General features: G+C 49.0%; 1 protein-coding gene across 1 annotated transcript in view; it reads left to right on the forward strand.

Annotated features, from left to right (window-relative positions):
- EFNB1 (ephrin B1) overlaps window positions 1-14,872 on the forward strand; it is a 100,306-nt gene extending 85,434 nt beyond the window's left edge. The window contains exons 3-5 of the mRNA XM_086918335.1: window positions 1,348-1,440; window positions 4,663-4,788; window positions 8,339-14,872. Of these exons, the coding sequence (XP_086774461.1) occupies window positions 1,348-1,440; window positions 4,663-4,788; window positions 8,339-8,730 (611 nt within the window). The 3' untranslated portion in view covers window positions 8,731-14,872. The remainder of the gene's footprint in view (window positions 1-1,347; window positions 1,441-4,662; window positions 4,789-8,338) is intronic.
- Window positions 14,873-18,476: the final 3,604 nt, after the last annotated feature.

An 18,476-nucleotide genomic window follows, 5' to 3' on the forward strand; every position in this document is an offset into this window, starting at 1 on the left:
TAGTTGCAAACACTGTCATACATTTTAGGTTTTTTAAATGTAGGTTTCGTTTTTGAGATTCTCGTTATCACCTAAAATCTGATATTATTAAGGGCTTCAGTCAAAAATGGAAGTGACCTTTAAATATTTTGTGAAGTGTGAAATCTCGTGGGGTTCTAGGACCAGTGTTTCTAGTCAGGACGTGGGGGCTTGCACACACAGGGAACCTCTGATGGTTTCATTGCCACCCCCCTCCGCCCCCCCCCCCCCTCGCATTTATAGCAGGCCTAGACATGCGGAGTACAGGGTTTCACGAGCCCAGGGGTCAGAGGTCAAGTCTCTCTGCCCCCTGGGCACGCTTAGAAAGTACTCCCGTACGTTCCCCGGGGGAGACTTCCGGAATGTGTCCAGTTGTGCTGGGCTGAGTGTTACCAAGTTCAGAGTCCTGCTTTTAAAGGCACAGACACTTCTGAGGAGCAGTGCGTGATGGGAGATTGGGCATAAAAGGTCCCGTGTCATGCGTGGACACGCGCTGCGCTATCTTGGGGGTTCTCTGTCCGACCCCCCACCCCCAGATGACTGTTAGGCGTCACACAGTGAAGAATGTTGGGGTGCCTGAGGTGAGCACCCCAGACCTGACGTGGGAGTACAACTGAACCAAACCTTGGCTCGTCCGCCCGTGGAGTGTGGTCCAGTTTTCGGGGCTCACAGCTTCCTCGGGGCCAGGAGCCGTGTCTGATTTACTTCTGAGAGCATCACCTGTGTGGGGTCCCCACAGAGTACCATGACTAACGTTTGTATGATTTTGTTTTTTATGACGTGGTGGTTGGCATGTCTTAGTGGAGTCTGGGACTTGCATCCTATTGGCGGAGGCAGCAGTTCCTCAGTCATAACCATTCAGAAAATTGTAAATAAAGCAAAGCATTGTTTTCTTCTCACTCTTCCCCCATAATGAGAAGTAATGGAAATGCAAGTCCTAGTCAACGATTAAGAAGTGATTTTTAACTCCATGGCTGAACTTAAATAATCATGTACATCTATCACAGATAGGAAAGTAACTTTTTTTCTTTTTTTATAGAAATATTATGACTGTTTTAGAGTGATATTTAGTTGAAGAAAGGAATGTCTTCCTCTTTTAACTAAGATTGACAACACTATCAAATTGTTTTAAAAAATACAAAAAATGATCTCCTCTAATGTAAGCTAAGCAGCTACTGTTGCTTAGCCGCTCTGACCATGTCTAAATCCTTGGAGCGTGGGAGCCATGTACCACTCGTTACGAGTGGCTGACCGTGCTGATGACGTGTTGTAGTGTGGTTAGGGTTTCGTTCACTAACCTATACTTTTTGTGTTTTTCTTCTTTTACAGCAACGTCAAACGGCACCTTCGAAGGGCTCGAGAACCGCGAAGGGGGTGTTTGCCAGTCCAGGTCTATGAAGATCGTCATGAAAGTTGGTCAAGGTACGTTTTTAAAGACCTCTTGCAATACATGTGTAAAATAGGATTAAAGTCTCTTCAAAGTTCAAAAAAATATTTCATTAAGATGCAGAAGTGTTTCACCTTGGTTTATTAGATATCACTGCAATGAGAAGTATTTTTTGTATTGGTCCAGTGAATATCTTGAACTCGTGTACTTAACTTGTGTGATAATGAAGTAAAAGGAGGCAAAGTGATATAAAACAATTGCCTAGGATCACAAAATTTGGCAAATGGAGAGGCGAGGGCTGATTCCAGGTTTTCATGCTAAGCCCGGATCCCCCAGCGTGCTCCGCGCCCGCCTAGACAACCATACAACCCACAGATAAATCATCCACAGAGATTGAGTGGGTGTAAAACGGCCATGTTTAATATCCACATTTCATAAACATGACCAAACATTTCATATTCATCATTAGATAAATAAATGGCACAATTTTAATATTGACATTCAAAGTTCTCACTCTGCAAGATCCTTATCCCCAGCACTAAGGGGCCATCTGGCTCGCATCTCCCAAGTTGAGCGTCCCACGCAAGGCGCAACCCACCTGCGCCTTGAGTGGTGTGCCCCAACCCTCTGGTCCTTGTCTGCCATCTCCGGGGCCCACCCCTCGACCACCAGGCGGCCCAGGAACCCAGGAGGCTCGTAACCTGTCGCCCTAGCCTCTCCAGCCAGTGGCCACATTCTCCCTGCGGAGAGCTTACCGTCCCTCCCCTCAGTGCTGGCCTAGGGAGTACGCAAGGCGGACTCCCGTCCATTCTGTAAGTCCATGTCAATGTTCTACGGTCTCTTTACTGCAACTCTTCCACCCCACCCCCCCCCCCCAAACTACTGAACTAAGGTGCGGGTGGGTGGGAGGTAAAAACCAAAACGGGACGCAGCTACAGGGAGCGCACAGCCGGTCCGATGCAGGAGAGGAAGAAGAGACTGGGACCACAGCTCCCAGAACCTAAATAGGTCCCAGTCTACGCCCTCTCCCCCCACCGGATGTGCGTCACTCAGTGACTTGGAAGTGAAAGGCAGCCGGTCGCCCATTGGGCTAGCCGGCCGCCTACCTGACTAGGGGGCGTGGCGGGGGCGAGCCCTTGAGGCGCGCTCCTCGAGCATCGCGCTTGGCAAATTAGATTTCATTGCAATTAAATAACCAACTTACTACTTTTGTGCTCTTGACCCTCCCAAGGTAGCGATGGTGAGCGGAGAAGCCTTACTCCACGGTGTGGTTGAGGTATTAAGCAGAACAGTGTTAAGAAATCAGAGTCTCCCGGTGACTTAATGTAGAGGACAGTATGGCACGATACCCGGACCTCCATGACTCGCTGTTCACTCCATGTACATGCTTTGCTTCCCCCCTGTTCAGCTCGCAACCCCCTGTCCACCCTGTTGGCAGCAATGTGGCCCTCATTCACAATATACATCATACTTTTTGCCCCCTGGGAAAATGCTAGCGAGTTCCCTAGCAGCGTGTGTTCATTCCAGAAGGGCAGCTGGGGCAGACCAAGGTGCTCACTTGAGGAGGTGCTGGTGGTGTAGCCTCGTGCCAGACCATCAGGTGCCAGCTGGAGGCATTACTTGTGGCATCACGTGTGACATGACCCCTTGGACATGTCACAGGGTGCTCCCTGGAGGAGTTACTTCCTGTATCGCCACTTGGAAAGACCATGAGATGCCCGCAGGAGGCGTTACTTCCGGTGTAGCCACTTGAGCTGACCGGGGGTACTTCTTGTATGGCCGCTTGGGCAGGCGGAGGTGCTCGCTGGTGGCTCTCCAGCCCCCTGGGAGTGCCGTGGTGACGGGGTCAGGGTCCGTTTACTTATCTCCCGGGCTTTGATTTGTCTCAACCTGTAGAGTGGTTGCCCGGCTTCCATCGATCCAGACATGAGAGGCCATTGATTTCTGTTTAAGCCCCGTTAATGGTTAGGGGCCGCCAGCCGTGATTGATGGGGGCCCGCCCCGGAGCAGGGTGGGGCTGGTGCGCTGCACCCTGTGGCGTCACTGGGGGCCGGCATCGTGTTCTTCCCCAGCTGCACAGCGCTCTCTCTCAAGCAGGTCCTCGCAGCGCTTTCAGTATTCCGTGGTGCCCTCTGTGTCCTCACCGCACACCGGCGTCTGACTCGGTTCGCGGAGACCCACGGTGAGTGAAGTGAACAGAACGGGTCTCTGGGGATATTTAGTGGGCGAGAGGGCTCCCGGGCCCCCCACCTTTCACCGGTGCAGCAGATGGTATGAGCTGCACTGGAAACTGCTGCTGCACAGGTGTGAGACCCCTGCCCCCATCAGACATTCTGTGACATTGGGGTGTGTGGGCGTGTTTCTTCGCAAAACATTGTAACCGCGCCAGTGCGCAGCGGGGGCACTGGCGCCCCGGTTACTTTGCACTGGTGCATTTTTGTAAACCCCGTCTGTGTATGTCATCGGGGTCAGTTTAGTATGCTTTGCCGCAGTTTTTTTCATAGTGCTGCAATTACAGTTCTTGCCGCATAATCCACCGTCCACTCCATTACCAAAAGTATTGTTCGTAGCTTAAACATTACCTTAAAAATCCTGCCACATGTGGTGTCGCACAGTGGGAAACCCTTTGCAAAGATTAATAGTTCACCTTTCCTCAAAGGAGCAAAATTGTGAAGTACTGCAACAGACTTTACCGTATTTACCGTGCAAGCTCAGCCTGTATATGCGCATAGCAGGTGCAGTCGGGTAGCAACCGTGCAAGCTTAGCCTGTATATGCGCATAGCAGGTGCAGTCGGGTAGCAACCGTGCAAGCTTAGCCTCTATAAGCACACAGCAGGCACAGCGGGGTAGCAGCCGTGCAAGCTGTGCTGTCTGCCACTGGACTCCAAGCATATCTTGTTGATGAAGCCAAAGAAGGCCCAAACGTGTCTGAGATTGATTTTGTGCCTTCCCTCCTCCAGTGGTGACTGGTGCATGGTGGGTGTGTCCTGCCCCAAGTTCAGTGAAGGACTTCAGGCCATTGGTCGAGCCACTGACGTGACCTAAGCTTCTCTTATGTCCTCATACTCAATGATGCTTCCTTTCACTGCACTAATACCTGTCCTCGCTCTCTTGTTTGCCCTCGCTCTCTTGTTTGCCCTCGCTCTCTTGTTTGCCCTCGCTCTCTTGTTTGCCCTCGCTCTCTTGTTTGCCCTCGCTCTCTTGTTTGACCTCACTCTCTTGTTTGTCCTCACTCTCTTGTTTGTGTCCTCCACAGATCCAAGCACGTATATCCCAGAGCAGACGACGACCCTTCGGCCACTCAAGGCGGTGGACACCCCAGGGAAGATTACTACAGTGAGCCCCCGGAATCGGGTCCCAGTGGAGGACTCTGGAAAATCAGGTACGTTGAAAAGCTCTCGCTCGCCTGTTCTGCTGTGTGCATCCTTGGCTGTCTGAAGAGGACCATGTGCGTTCTTGCAAATGAAATGAAGTACCAGTATTTGTAAAGCGCAAAGAATTACCCCTAAGGGCGTCAAGGCGCTGGGGCCCATCGGGAAGATTAAACAAGCCATTTCCCACAGTCACATGGTGCTGGGCTAAGCTGCCACCTGCCCCAGGGATCGAACCGTCAAACCCTGTGTTCCGGAGTCAGCCGCTCTGGCCTCTGCGCCACAGCTCTTCCACCAATCTAAAGTACACCATGTGCATCCTTGCACATCTCAAGTCCGCCATGGCATTTATAGAGTGCACGGCTACTCCAGAGAGAGAGTCCCTGTGCTGACGGCATGACTGCCCTAGAAAACAGATTGCATACTAGACAACCGACCTAAACATTGGGGTTCTTCAAGCCTTTCCTTAAGATCCTTTTGAGAGAGCAAAACTGAGGATGGAGGGAAGCTAATTCCAGAGTTTTGGCGTCGGAACAGTAAAGTATCTCCCATTGCATGTAGCGCTGTGCACTGTGCAGGACCCTCTGGTAATGAGACCCGAGGTATCTACTCCTTAGATGAGCCTAGAGTTGGCATTTCATATACTCGGGTCCCTTGTTCTCCAAAGATCTACAGGCGAAGATTAAAGTATAAGCCTCCACCCTTGCACGCCTCGAGTGTGGCATGTGCGTCCTTGCACGCCTCGAGTGTAGCATGTGCGTCCTTGCACGCCTCGAGTGTGGCATGTGCGTCCTTGCACGCCTCGAGTGTGGCATGTGCGTCCTTGCACGCCTCGAGTGTGGCATGTGCGTCCTTGCACGCCTCGAGTGTGGCATGTGCGCCCTTGCACGCCTCGAGTGTGGCATGTGCGTCCTTGCACGCCTCGAGTGTAGCATGTGCGTCCTTGCACGCCTCGAGTGTGGCATGTGCGTCCTTGCACGCCTCGAGTGTGGCATGTGCGCCCTTGCACGCCTCGGGTGTGGCATGTGCGCCCTTGCACGCCTCGAGTGTTGCATGTGCATCCTTGGACGCCTCGAGTGTGGCATGTGTGTCCTTGCACGCCTAGAGTGTGGCCTGTGCGCCCTTGCACGCCTCGAGTGTGGCCTGTGCGCCCTTGCACGCCTCGAGTGTGGCCTGTGCGCCCTTGCACGCCTCGAGTGTGGCCTGTGCGCCCTTGCACGCCTCGAGTGTGGCCTGTGCGCCCCTGCACGCCTCGAGTGTGGCCTGTGCGCCCCTCAAGTGTGGCCTGTGCGCCCCTGCACGCCTCGAGTGTGGCGTGTGCGCCCTTGCACGCCTCGAGTGTGGCGTGTGCGCCCTTGTGCACATTGAGTGCAGGTGGGGAACTGAGAGTGCAGACTGAGGTTCCTTGCCAGAGCTGTGCACTGGTATAGTTTTCGTAGTGGATTATTTGGGGTATCTAAAAAAAATTGAAGTTGAGGTGCACTGGCAGAGCTGTGCTGGTTCCTTATTGCTTCGGTCCTACGCTAGCAGGTGGAACTGTGATCTCCCATAGAAGTGCTGTGACGGTATCTGGCCAATGGGGAACGACAGGCCTGAGGCCTGCTCATGGAAAGGACTACTTACTTCGTCCATGGCCTTGATGAAACGCAGGGCCTGCATCTCCCTCGAGTTCAACTCCCTCATGACCCTCGCCTCCATTGGTCCATGCTGGATGTCCCCGCCCCTTCCTACGCACGCACGCCCGCCCACTCGGCGTCCCCGGGAGCCCGCGCCTATTTTTAGCGTGCAGGTGCATTATAATGGCACTTCTTAGCTGGTAATCCGGGAGCTTTACCGGTAAGGCCGGGGCCCTGGAAAGTTACATTCTGAGCCTTTCAAGACCCTGGGAATGTGACTCTGCTGCTGTGTGTTGGGGGGGGGAGGCACATTAGCGCCTGGAAGGTCTCACCCCGTGCACTGCGGAAGCCTGAGGAGTCTTAGGGCGGGAAGACTTGAATGATGGAGGGCACGGGGCAGAGCCTCAGACCTTCTGCCGCCCTCACCGCATCTCGAGGGCATCTCCTGTAGAACCACCCTAACTTAACTGCTTCCCTCAGCTAAAGGGCTCTTTTCATCCCCCATATGCGGTGCTCTGTGCTGCCCCCTGCTGGAGGCGCTGTAAAGTGACTCCATTGTGTCGCCCAGTGGCCCCCAGGCTCACACTTTGCTGCATTGTACCGACCAAGGGCCTGCCTCATCCGTCTAGACACCTAGGAATGTGGCAACAGCGTCGGCCAGCAGGAGGCGCTACCCTCGTAAACCGAATCCATTGGATTACTCTGCTCTGCTGCACATTTTTTTGTATTGAAAAAAAAAAAACTTCGTAGGACAGTGGATCCTATTCAGACTTAAATACGGTGCCTGAATGAATTCCTTGACATCTGGGCGCTACGAGGGGCAAATAAAGTTTGAGTCCACTGGAATGAGTTTGCTCACTTATAAAGTCACCATGTTACACGAGGGTTCTGCTAAGAATCTGTTAGTGGGTTCATATTTGCTCTCTGAGATGAGGATTTTTTGGGGTAACGAGATGGAAAGTCGACCTTGACCCCAACGTTTTCTTTTCTCCTCTCCCCTCCTAGAAGAGGGTGTCCTCCTTTTTCCTGTGTATTAGATCATAATATCCCAAGACCTCCTCTACCCTTCTAACCTGAAACCATTCCTACTAAGTGCTGACTAGTGCCATTGGTTAATTCTAGCATTAATACTGCTTCTACGTCTAGTAGTAGTACTTTGGTCTTACTACTGCAAGCAGTGCTCTTACAGGCACCCCTACCACCACTGAGCCAGTAGTGGGTGGTTTATGAAAACTGGAGCAAAACCACAAACTGGTTTCCAGCCACCTACATACAATTCCTGAAGCCGGCTCGCTTTATTATTATTATTATTATTATTATTATTATTATTATTATTATTATGTTTCTTATATAGCGCCTGAATCGACCCCCGAAGGGGTATCTCCGCGCTTGCCTTGGGAACCCGTCCTGGCTTTTCCCTGTGAGATAGCCCCTACAGGGCATCCCCAAGGTGAAAGCCAGGCATCCCGCCGCGGGGGGGCCGTTGTGGAGATTAAGCAAGCTTAATGCCCAGAGTTGCAGAGTGTGAACCCATGATTAGGTCTGGCACCGAAGCGAGAATTATAGAGTCCATGGACATTTGAGCTCAAGACCCTGCCTCGTCAGGAATTGAACCCTGGTCCCGGGTCTGACCTCTGCTTCAGGGTCTGCCTGCTCTAACCAGTGAGCCACACTTCTCCACCTCCCTCAGCCACAGGCAGTAGCCTAGTCAGATGGCCAGGACAGAGGTCCCTGGACAGGGTCGCATTATTGGGGGTATGAAAGCCCGGGTTCAAATGCGTGCTTGGTGCTATGTCTGGGTTCCTTCTTGCGATGGTTGCACCAGCCTGGCATGTCATGCCGTTGCGCACAACGTCGCATGGCCAGCCAGGATGCGTGATGTTTGTTTCTCATGTTGAGGTAGAAAGATTGCCATTGACAGTGTTTTTATTTTTTTTCCTTCCAGAAACTGTCAACCAAGAAGAAAAGAACACTCCATCCGCCGGTGACGGCTTCTTCAGTTCCAAGGTGGCGGTGTTTGCGGCCATTGGTGCCGGCTGCATCATCTTCCTCCTCATCATCATCTTCCTCATTGTCCTTCTGCTGAAGATCCGCAAGCGGCACCGGAAGCACACCCAGCAGCGAGCGACGGCGCTCTCGCTCAGCACGCTAGCCAGCCCGAAGTGCAGTGGGGGCAATGCCGGCTCGGAACCTAGCGACATCATCATCCCGCTGCGGACTAGTGAAAACAACTACTGCCCGCACTACGAGAAAGTGAGCGGCGACTACGGGCACCCAGTCTACATTGTGCAAGAAATGCCACCACAGAGCCCGGCCAACATCTACTACAAGGTCTGAGGGCGCCTCCCCCCTTTCTGCCCAATTTCTGCACACCCTCCCTCCTCGTAGTGGTGGTAGGGAGGGTCAAGTGCAACACGCAAGCGGCTGGGACATTGGTGGGCCGTGGAAAGGAGAGCCGCTGGCCCCTACTTTAACCTTCCTCTGCAGCACGCCCTACGGGGAGGCAGGGGAGACAAGGAGGCTGCGAGGGCAACCAACGGCTGCGGACTGCAGTGAGGCAACCACTCCAGCTTTCTCTACTCCTTTTATACTTAGGTTTTTAGTTCTGGAGGTGTAGCTTCATTAATCCGGCACTGGTGGCCACCCATGCCTCACCACTCCTCCAGCCACTGGCCTACTACTGCTGGGACTAGAGCGCTGGCAGACTGTACCAGGCCGAGAAACCGTAGACCTGGTCACAACACCTGCCTGAGGCTCGCTGACAGTGGTCGAAGCCAGGGATTCAAGAAGGGGGAAGAGACTTCTAAGAAAACGAGTGCCGCAAAACCCTCTGCTGTCAGCAAGTACATCCTGTGGAAACGCGGTAAAGGATTGGACAAACGAGGGGCAAAGTCTTCGATCAGAGGCAGCACCCCATGCTCAGGCCAATGAGCCAATCACAGACGACCCACCTTAATTTCTCATTCGATTTAACTTCCTTTTGCGTTCTTCTGAGATTTGCCGTGGGCGAAATAGTAACCGCCCCCATCAAGGATTGCCAAATCCTCTAAGACTTGGGGGGGTTCCACCGGGCAGCTCGTATCTCATATTTGGGGCATCTGCTTGATTGGTGGCATAATGGGGCTGTTGGGCACCAGGTACCATGGCCTTGCTCTGTCAGCAGCATTGGTGCCTAGCTTTCGAGGGCATCCGGTGTACCATCTGCAGACAGCTGGACCCTGGCTGCCTTCTCCAGAGCGTACCAGGACCTGGTGCCGAAGGGCTTGGAACTAACATGGAACGTTGTCTGTGAAGCGTAGAGATCTGAGAATTTCAAGCACTAAAAGATGAAACGTGTCTCTGGCTATCAATGTTTGAAAGTCGTGGGCTGCTTATTGAACCTTTAACCTTCTCTCGCCACAAACCTTACCTGTTTTTAATCTGGGTACATTAATGGTGTGCTGCTGTTCTTCCACATAGAGATGCAAGTAGGGCCCAGGCCTTTAAGGGAACCCTTTTTTACACTACATCAGAGTTGTGCTGTTTCCTGCCCAGGGTAGGGTTCTCCTCTTCCTCCCTTACAGTCTGTCAGAAAGGGGGTGGAGGGTTGTTCCACTCCCTTAGGGTGGGCCACACGCACCCTCTTGTGCACAGGTGATGTTCTACTGTGCGCTTTTTTGCACAACAAGCCTCCTCTCCTCATCCAGGCTTCACAGCTAGCACCTCATCACCTCCACGCCTCCTCTTTCCTGAGCACCTACCTTAGATCATCGTTCTCTTTCCTAGGATTACATCAACGTTGTCAAAAGCTGACCTTGTCACGTGTGCTGTGACTTTTCTCCACTCTGGAGAACATTTGTGTTTCTTCTCCTGCAAACATCTCAACATGGGTTCATCTCCTTCAAGTGCCCCCAGAGACCGTCCCTCGAAACCTAATACCAATGTCCGCTATACAAGAAGAGACATGCACACATGCGTCTCTCGGGGGTTGCATTGTGAAGCAGGCGTTGCTTCCTCTGGTGCATCACTAGAGCGTACAGCGTCACTGATGCACGCTGCTCTGAGACACCCGGATGATAGTCCAAGAAGAGTTGGAGCAGCCCAGGGTTGGCACAATGGGTCCATAAATGTCCACACACAGGTGTAGTTCTTAGATGGAGGAACCAGACCATTGTCCAAAACCATGGAGAACCTCTTTTTTCTTTGGATGGTGGACAGATGGTCAGCAGATCTGGTTTTCAGGTAGCGGTGTCTAATGCCCCTCAGTCGACAACCAGTAGGAGTGTTGCCTTTCTAGTCGATTGCTGCAGGAACCCCAAACATCAGAACTGTTATTCCATCAGCGAGGGGCAAAGGCACGGCAACAGGGTGGGCACCACATTTGTGAGGGCGGGCACGGACTGGTGCTCCAGAAGACCTTCCATGGGCTGAAAGAAGCTTCCAAGCATTGAGGTCTCTTGGGCTTTTTGTTATGGCCTCCTACCCAAAGACAGCTGATCACGCGTGTCTTGTATGTTGTGTAGGAGAGACCAAACTGACAATCAAAGTGTCAGCTTCTCATTGACCAGCAGGGGCACAACCAAGTTTCCTTTCCTCCTCCTGATTACACTTCGCCACATAAAGATTTGGCGTTTAAGGGTCTCCCTGCAACCCCCCGCCGACTCCCTTCTTCACCACTTAATTCCACTGCTTTTACAGATGCATTGGGTGTGGTTGGCACTTTGTTTGGTTTGCTAACTGTGCTGAGTTGTACCTGTTCTGAAAGTAGGCAGCATCTGTGCTTTTCTATGTACTCTCTGTAGTCTGAGTCTCTATGCCTTGTCTCAACTCTTATTTCGCTTTGTTAATGTCTTTCTGCAACACTCCGTAGAGACGGCCATGACAGTAGGAAGACTCCAGAAGTGTTGCATCAAGGGACTGTTTCCTATATAGGGGAGCTGTCGGTCTGGCTGTTTCCTATATAGGGGAGCTGTCGGTCTGGCTGTTTCCTATATAGGGGAGCTGTCGGTCTGGCTGTGCCCTATATAGGGGAGCTGTCTGTCTGGCTGTGTCCTATATAGGGCAGCTGTACTATATAGGGGAGCTGTCGGTCTGGCTGTTTCCTATATAGGGGAGCTGTCGGTCTGGCTGTTTCCTATATAGGGGAGCTGTCGGTCTGGCTCTTTCCTATATAGGGGAGCTGTCGGTCTGGCTCTTTCCTATATAGGGGAGCTGTCAGTCTGGCTCTTTCCTATATAGGGGAGCTGTCAGTCTGGCTGTTTCCTATATAGGGGAGCTGTCGTTCTGGCTGTTTCCTGTATAGGGGAGCTGTCGTTCTGGCTGTTTCCTGTATAGGGGAGCTGTCGGTCTGGCTGTTTCCTATATAGGGGAGCGGCCATGACAGTAGGAGGGACTCCAGAAGTGTTGCATCAAGGGACTGTTTCCTATATAGGGGAGCTGTCAGTCTGGCTGAATTTTCTTAAGGTGATGGCTCTCTGTTTACCCTGGGGAAAATTGAATTCTGCATCTCTTTAGCTCCCGCCTCATCTTTACTCCTCCTATGCACTTCAAACATCGCTTAACTTGCAGCAAGATGGGCCTTACCCATGGGCCTTACCCATGGGTGTTTGCAATCGCCTCTTTGTTTTCACAGCAGAGAACAGATAGAAACAGATAGAAAAATTAGTGACTTTATGCACAACCGATAGACTTCAAATGTAGATGTTACCCCCAATCAAAAATTAATGTCCCCCGCTGTCTAAAGACATTTTGTCACTCGATGAGCCCTTCCAGTAAGGATCTGCAGCTGATAAAGGAATACAGCGACCTTATTGGTCCATTACTCACGTTGCATCGATCAATTTCAAATGAAGGCTGTTCCCCAAGTTAACTTCCTCTGTCTAGGTCACCTTCATTAAATTCAAAACACATTTTCTTTTGCATTTCCCATTATGGGTGCACAGGTAATGTAAGCTTTTGTAAATATAGACAAGTAAAATCTAACTTAATATACCTTGAATTCTCATTCTAAAATATTGAAGCAAAGAAAAAAACTTTGCACTCCTTACCCACTGACCTTCCTTTTAATTTTACATTTGTGTGCTTTGTAAATATCTAGAAATTTTTTTAATATTGTAAAAAGCTATTTTGTATGGACGCCAAATTATTTTCTGGTGCATTTTTTCTTAGAAAAGACTCTAAAAGAGAAAAATCTTGACATCTCTCGATCTGTTTACACACCTGCATGAGAATGCGTCATTCCGCTTGTTTTATTTTCCACTGACCTGCCTAATTTAGTTCTGTCATTGGCCCTTGCGTAGACCCGCCCAAGTGCCTTCTGCTTATTGGCAATCGTGGTGTTTGATGCTGCCTTAAATGGGAAGGGCACATTTATTCTGGCTCTCCCCTTACTATACATTTATTGTAATGTGTCTAAGCTCACCAGAATAAGACAAAGAAAAGTTGCATCACTAATAAATGTGGGTCTTCAAATTCTGGGCATTTCCATGCCCTAAAGTTGCCTGGATATTTGAAAATAGTTTGATAAATACTACACCGTTTAATTTGACGAGCCAACCCCATACATTAAATCTGTATCTGTTCCCCGCCTCTCGTAAGTGATGTTAATACCAGGAGTCATGGTCTGTGGTTAAAATCAACATTTCCACAAAACGTAGTCACATAAAAAATATATATATGATGCTGAAGTCAAGGAGAAACTACGCATGTGTCCGCCCCCTCCTTTGAGGCAGCACAAGGCCTGCATTGCATAAGTTGCATTTCCTCAAGCTCCTTGCTATTTTACAGTTGTCTTAGCAGCTGATCATCATACAAGTTAGGTGTGGGCTGAGTCATCCCTTTGAAAAAGTTTTTAACACACTGCTAATTTCCTGGAGTAAATTGTTTCATCTTCTTTTCGCCTCCCATCCAGACATACCTCAAACATAACACTAATCCTACCAGAGAAGTTATCCAGACTGTGGTGTTGCACAGAAATGCTCATGGGACAAACTTATGCTACATATTTCATGTTTTTATCCGTAGCTCTACCATGTCTCGTAGTTTTCCATTAAAACTATCTTACTCTGTTAATCCCCTACTGGTTTCAAAGATGCCTGCAGCTGACTTGGTTAGCAAGGCCTGTGCTCTGAGAAATGGTGTTGACCCCTAATGTGTCCTTGGAGAATAGATGGACCATCCTCATACATTTTAACTTGAATAGCAATAATCACCGGCGGGCTATGCCTTAACCGTAGTTTATGCCCTGGCTGGGTCACCCTCACACATGACCTTTTCCATGCTGTATAAACGCATCATGTTTCATTTCTAAAGTACTTTAATTGACCAGAGATATTTTGGGCCACCAAAGAAGCCCTCCACTCTTGGGGCATCAGACTCTTCTGATCTCTCCATCAGACTACCAAACATCTTCAAGAGTGTCAGTGGAGAGACAGGTGTAGTTTCCTGCCCCCAGGAGGAGGCTGCACACTACGTCCTAGTTTCCAGTATTTGTTAATGTTGGTGTGCAAAAGGAAGGAGCATTTTGCTGCTGTGAGGGAACATTTTATGGTATCTTTTAAAGGCAAGGTTATCTCCTCTACATAGGAAGGTGGCTGTGCTCCATAGGAGCCAACAAGTGTGTGGTGAAACACTAATGATGCCACAGCCTCCTTGCCTGGAAAGACGCATATGCCTTCAACTTTTTTCAGTTTGCCACAGGCCAGCCAGTTGGGTGGTGGGCTGTATTCACAGCACTGTTGCAAGCAAGTCTGATAAATGGGAGTACAAGTCACAGGGAAAAATCCCTACCCCTTCTTTACCATCCACTTCTTCACCATCCCCACCTCCCCCCTCCACACACACACACATATTACCCATCACTGCTAGGGCTAGTGCTTTTCAAACTACCTTTTAACGCCTCTGTGACATCCACAATACTGCACTTAACCCAGCATGCCTGATCCTCCATTGCCTTCAAAATCTGCCCTCTTCCCAGGATATTCCCCACACTGCACTTGTTTCAGGGCATTTATGGGCACTTCAAATGTTATTTCATAGTGTACATTTCAGCTAATTAGACACTGCACCCCCTTATCTCTGCACATGCGCAGCCCATGTGGGTTTGCCTAGACTTGCACAAATCGGGAATGGTGCACTTGACTCACTAAAACATTCACACTTCCTCTCTCCCTTAACTGGCTGTTTCTCTGGTTTAGAGTCCCCTACACCTGAACCCTCAACAGGGCTGTTCACCTGTCACCTCGGTCCAAAGTTCTCAGTATTTTATAGCACATAATCACATTTCAAGAACACAGAGGCGAAGGTCACTTTTGTTTTATTTTACGTTGTTTTTACACGATATTTCAAATGCTGACCTGTTTTATTTGTACTGTTAAGCTGCAACTTGTCCCCCCCAACATCATATCACCAGTACTCCAGCCAGTGGAGTTGGATTGTAATTCCACTGGGCCATGTTGGAAACCTGTTATATTGTTAAATAAAGAGTTTTTTCCTATGGAAATCGGAGACTGTCTTACTTTCCTAGTGCATCACCTCATGAGCCTCCTCTCCCTGGTTTCACCCTCACTACACTTTGTGTCTACAGGCTAAATGTTTGTTCTTTCACAGGCACAGTATGCAGTTTATTTCATTTAGTTAATGAGAATAAATTTTGCCGAAGAACTACGCATATTGAAGTAGTAGCAAAATAGTGTGGACGCTACAGTTCATGGTGTGGCTACTGTAGGAAACTTCCGAGAATTGGAGTAAAGGACAAGAAGGTAAAAGTCCTCAAGGGTGCATCGAAAAATTAACATTGGGAGAAACCGTCTGATTAAAAAAAAACTATGACTTTTGAAGAATTGAGAGAAGCTGAACAGTTTAGACAAAGCAGAGTATGATGGGGGCATACGGAACAGAGAGAGCAAGATGGGGGCAGGATGACGGACAGAGAAGGATAAAATGAGGTGATTGGCATGCATTGTGTGTGCTTCCCCCCCTCCCCCCTCAATTGCCTTGTCATGTTAACACATTCGCACGAGTTCTGCCTCGAAGTGTAAACCTCATTGTTTAGGTGCTTGAGATTTGTTAACAATGGTTTCACTTGTGCACTACTCTCTGGAGTAGCGGTTTCAAGCGTGTTTCCTGTTTGTTCCTATCGTAAGAGTCTTGGGGTGCAGCCTGCTGAATTCATGCATCCGCTAGAAAGCAAGAGTGAGATGGTAATGGAATCTGGTATATTTTTAATACCACTTAACGGAAATGTGTAAATAAAAGATACATTAAAGAATTCTGAGGAATGGTGATGAATATTCCAAGGGACACAAATTTGGACAACAATGGAAGCAAGGGTTAAAAACAAAAACTGCTGATTTTAAATCCACAATATATACACATATCCTTCCTGGTGCAAGATGAAGAGACCTAAGCTAACCAACAGTTGGGGTGCTAACTCACTTGTCTGGGTCTTAACCAATAGTTCTGAGTCCTTTTGAGCCAAGACCCCCATCAACACCATTCTGTAATGGCCTTGGTCTCAGTGAAAGGTGTCCAGAAAAGCACAACTCACCTGGTGTATCGTTGTATTGTAAAATGAAGCATTCTGCTACCAGAAGAGAATATGGAGAGGGTTTATTCTCCCCACCACCAGGCTAGCCCCTGGAAATCAAGAAATGGCAGTTATAGTTGACAATTGATCGCTGAATCTTTGGAATGCTACAAGGTAAAAAAAAATGAATGTGGTAACAGTTAGAGGGAATGAACCGTTAAGGAGAGGAGGCATGGGAATAAAAAACACCTCCTCAACTAAGGGAAAAACAAACTAGGTGCACAAAAAAAAGTCAAGCAATCAAATATTCCAATTCCATTGGTGAAGCAGATACAATATTTGCAATTCAGATTAAGTAACATATTAAAGGGTAAATGGGTTACTCCGTCACAACTGACAAATATATGGTCTGCCAATATATAAATACCATAGGATATAATGTGATGGAGTAACCTGTCTGCTGAGATCTAAATCCTTTGGACTGGGTAAGAGTGGTCTGCTTAATTCAGACACTCTGTTCATCACCACCCCCTTTTCTGAATCGTTTTTGGCCACTATAGGTGTGGCAGGGTATACTCAGACATGAGTCCCTTTCTCACTGCACCATCAGGATTCAAGCAAGCCGGGCCGAAGACGGCTGAAATGCCAGAAACCGGTCCCCGGTAGCTTGTCTCCTTTCTGGTGACGAATTGGCTTGGTAGTTTAGTCTGCCCTGTTCCCATGATGCACTGGGCCAGGGACAGACTGATTTGCATATAGCCAGGTTCAGAGCTGGGATGGTGCAGTGAGATAAATAACGGTGATGGATCAAGCCCTGATCTTTGGACTGGGTAAGAGTGGTCTGCTTAATTCAGACACTCTGTTCATCACCACCCCCTTTTCTGAATCGAGATCTAAATCCAACCCTAAATATTTATGGAGATTAGGCCATGACCTAATCATTGTGCCACTAAGGCGCAGCATGAACATTCCGGAGTGTTGCGTTCTGCCCTTGAAAAGGGAGATGCATGGTTTATGGGTGTCTGACTGCACACTTGCCTGTCCTTTGACTCTGTCCATGCTCCAAGTTTATCCATTTCCAAGGTTGACGACATTGAGACACTTGCAACTGATTCCCTTAGTATGAGAATATCTACTATCATCACACTTCCTGAAAGCAGGTCATTTCACACTTATCCAGTGTCTGACTCAAAACCGAGCCATCTTCATACAGCTCATGGATACAGATCTTTCTTCATACTTTGTTTGGTTTGACTTGGGTGTCCCAATAACCTCATTCCTGTTCACATCAATGAGATCCCCTTCCTCACCCACAAAGCTCTTATTTTAGTTCTAGGACATCTCCCTTTATGGATACAAAGGGCAATACTCAGTAATAATATTCGGGGCAATGTTGCACGGCCAGTTTCCTTCAAGGGTTTACCTGCAACCACTCTTTCGCTATGCGATTGATCCTCTCCACTAACCTACTGGTGTTTGTGCATACAGTGCAGTTTTTTGGTGGAGGTCTGACATCTCATCAAACTTTCATAGACCAGAAGTAAATTGCACACTATTATTTCCAGTAATGTTTCACGGTGGCACATTGTACACATTACATTACCATCCATAGGGTGCAATAGTCTACAGTTACTGAGATGAAAGACACAGGTACTCTTTTCTGGTGAATAGGTTCAATGTCCATTGCCAACTGGACCCATGATCTATCAAGAAGTTTAGTGGGTGAAATGGTAGCTCTTCCGACAATGCAGGTCTTATCCTTTTTGCCACAAGTATGACCACACTTCATCTTCCATTCAGTTAGTGTCAATGCCTGGACACAGGTATTAGAACTGCACCTCACTTTTAGTCCAGCTGCGGCCTAGATAATCCTTGTGTGCCAAATTCAGGTATTTTTTCAGGCCACATGGCGGAACAATCCTACCATCCCTGTGTACTCACCATCTACTATGACACAAAGAAGATGACTGACAATGCAAGAGCCCGCCCCTCCTCCCCCATCAGAAACAAGGGGCCCCAAAAAGAAGGTTGCAAAGGTGGCCCAGGCGTTGAAGAAAATAATAACTGAGGGTCAACCGTGACCAAAAGAAACCCACAGATCGACCCCAGGGATACAAACATGGGAAAATGGTCAAAAGGGGATGAAGGCAGGCACCGAACAAGAGACTGCGAAGGGTAAGACCACACTCTCTGAGGCAGAATTCACAACACCCAAGAAGAGGATCTCTGCGGCTTCAGATGCCAAAAGTACCCTCGAGGTGGAGAAAAAAAAGACTACTGAAAGCGGAAATGGCAGCATTCGCTCCATGAAAAAAGGAGTTTGAGGAGGTGCTGAAGGAATTCAGAATTCCCACAAAGCCTGTCGCCAAACACAGAAGAGGAGGAAGATGCCCTTCAATCTCTGGCAACCCCCAAATCACGAAGAGGACATTGAAGAGGAGCTCAATTCTTCAGAAGAGGAAGAAGCCTCTGGGACTTTCGGGTATAAATGGAACAACCTTGACACCAGAATCCCAGATGAAAAGGTCTGTAGCTATCCCTCAATGGGTTTTCCCCATAAGAGGAGGGGATAGGAGTC

This window comes from Lissotriton vulgaris, chromosome 4_1, assembly GCF_964263255.1.
Source record: "Lissotriton vulgaris chromosome 4_1, aLisVul1.2, whole genome shotgun sequence".
Taxonomy (NCBI): Eukaryota; Metazoa; Chordata; class Amphibia; order Caudata; family Salamandridae; genus Lissotriton; species Lissotriton vulgaris.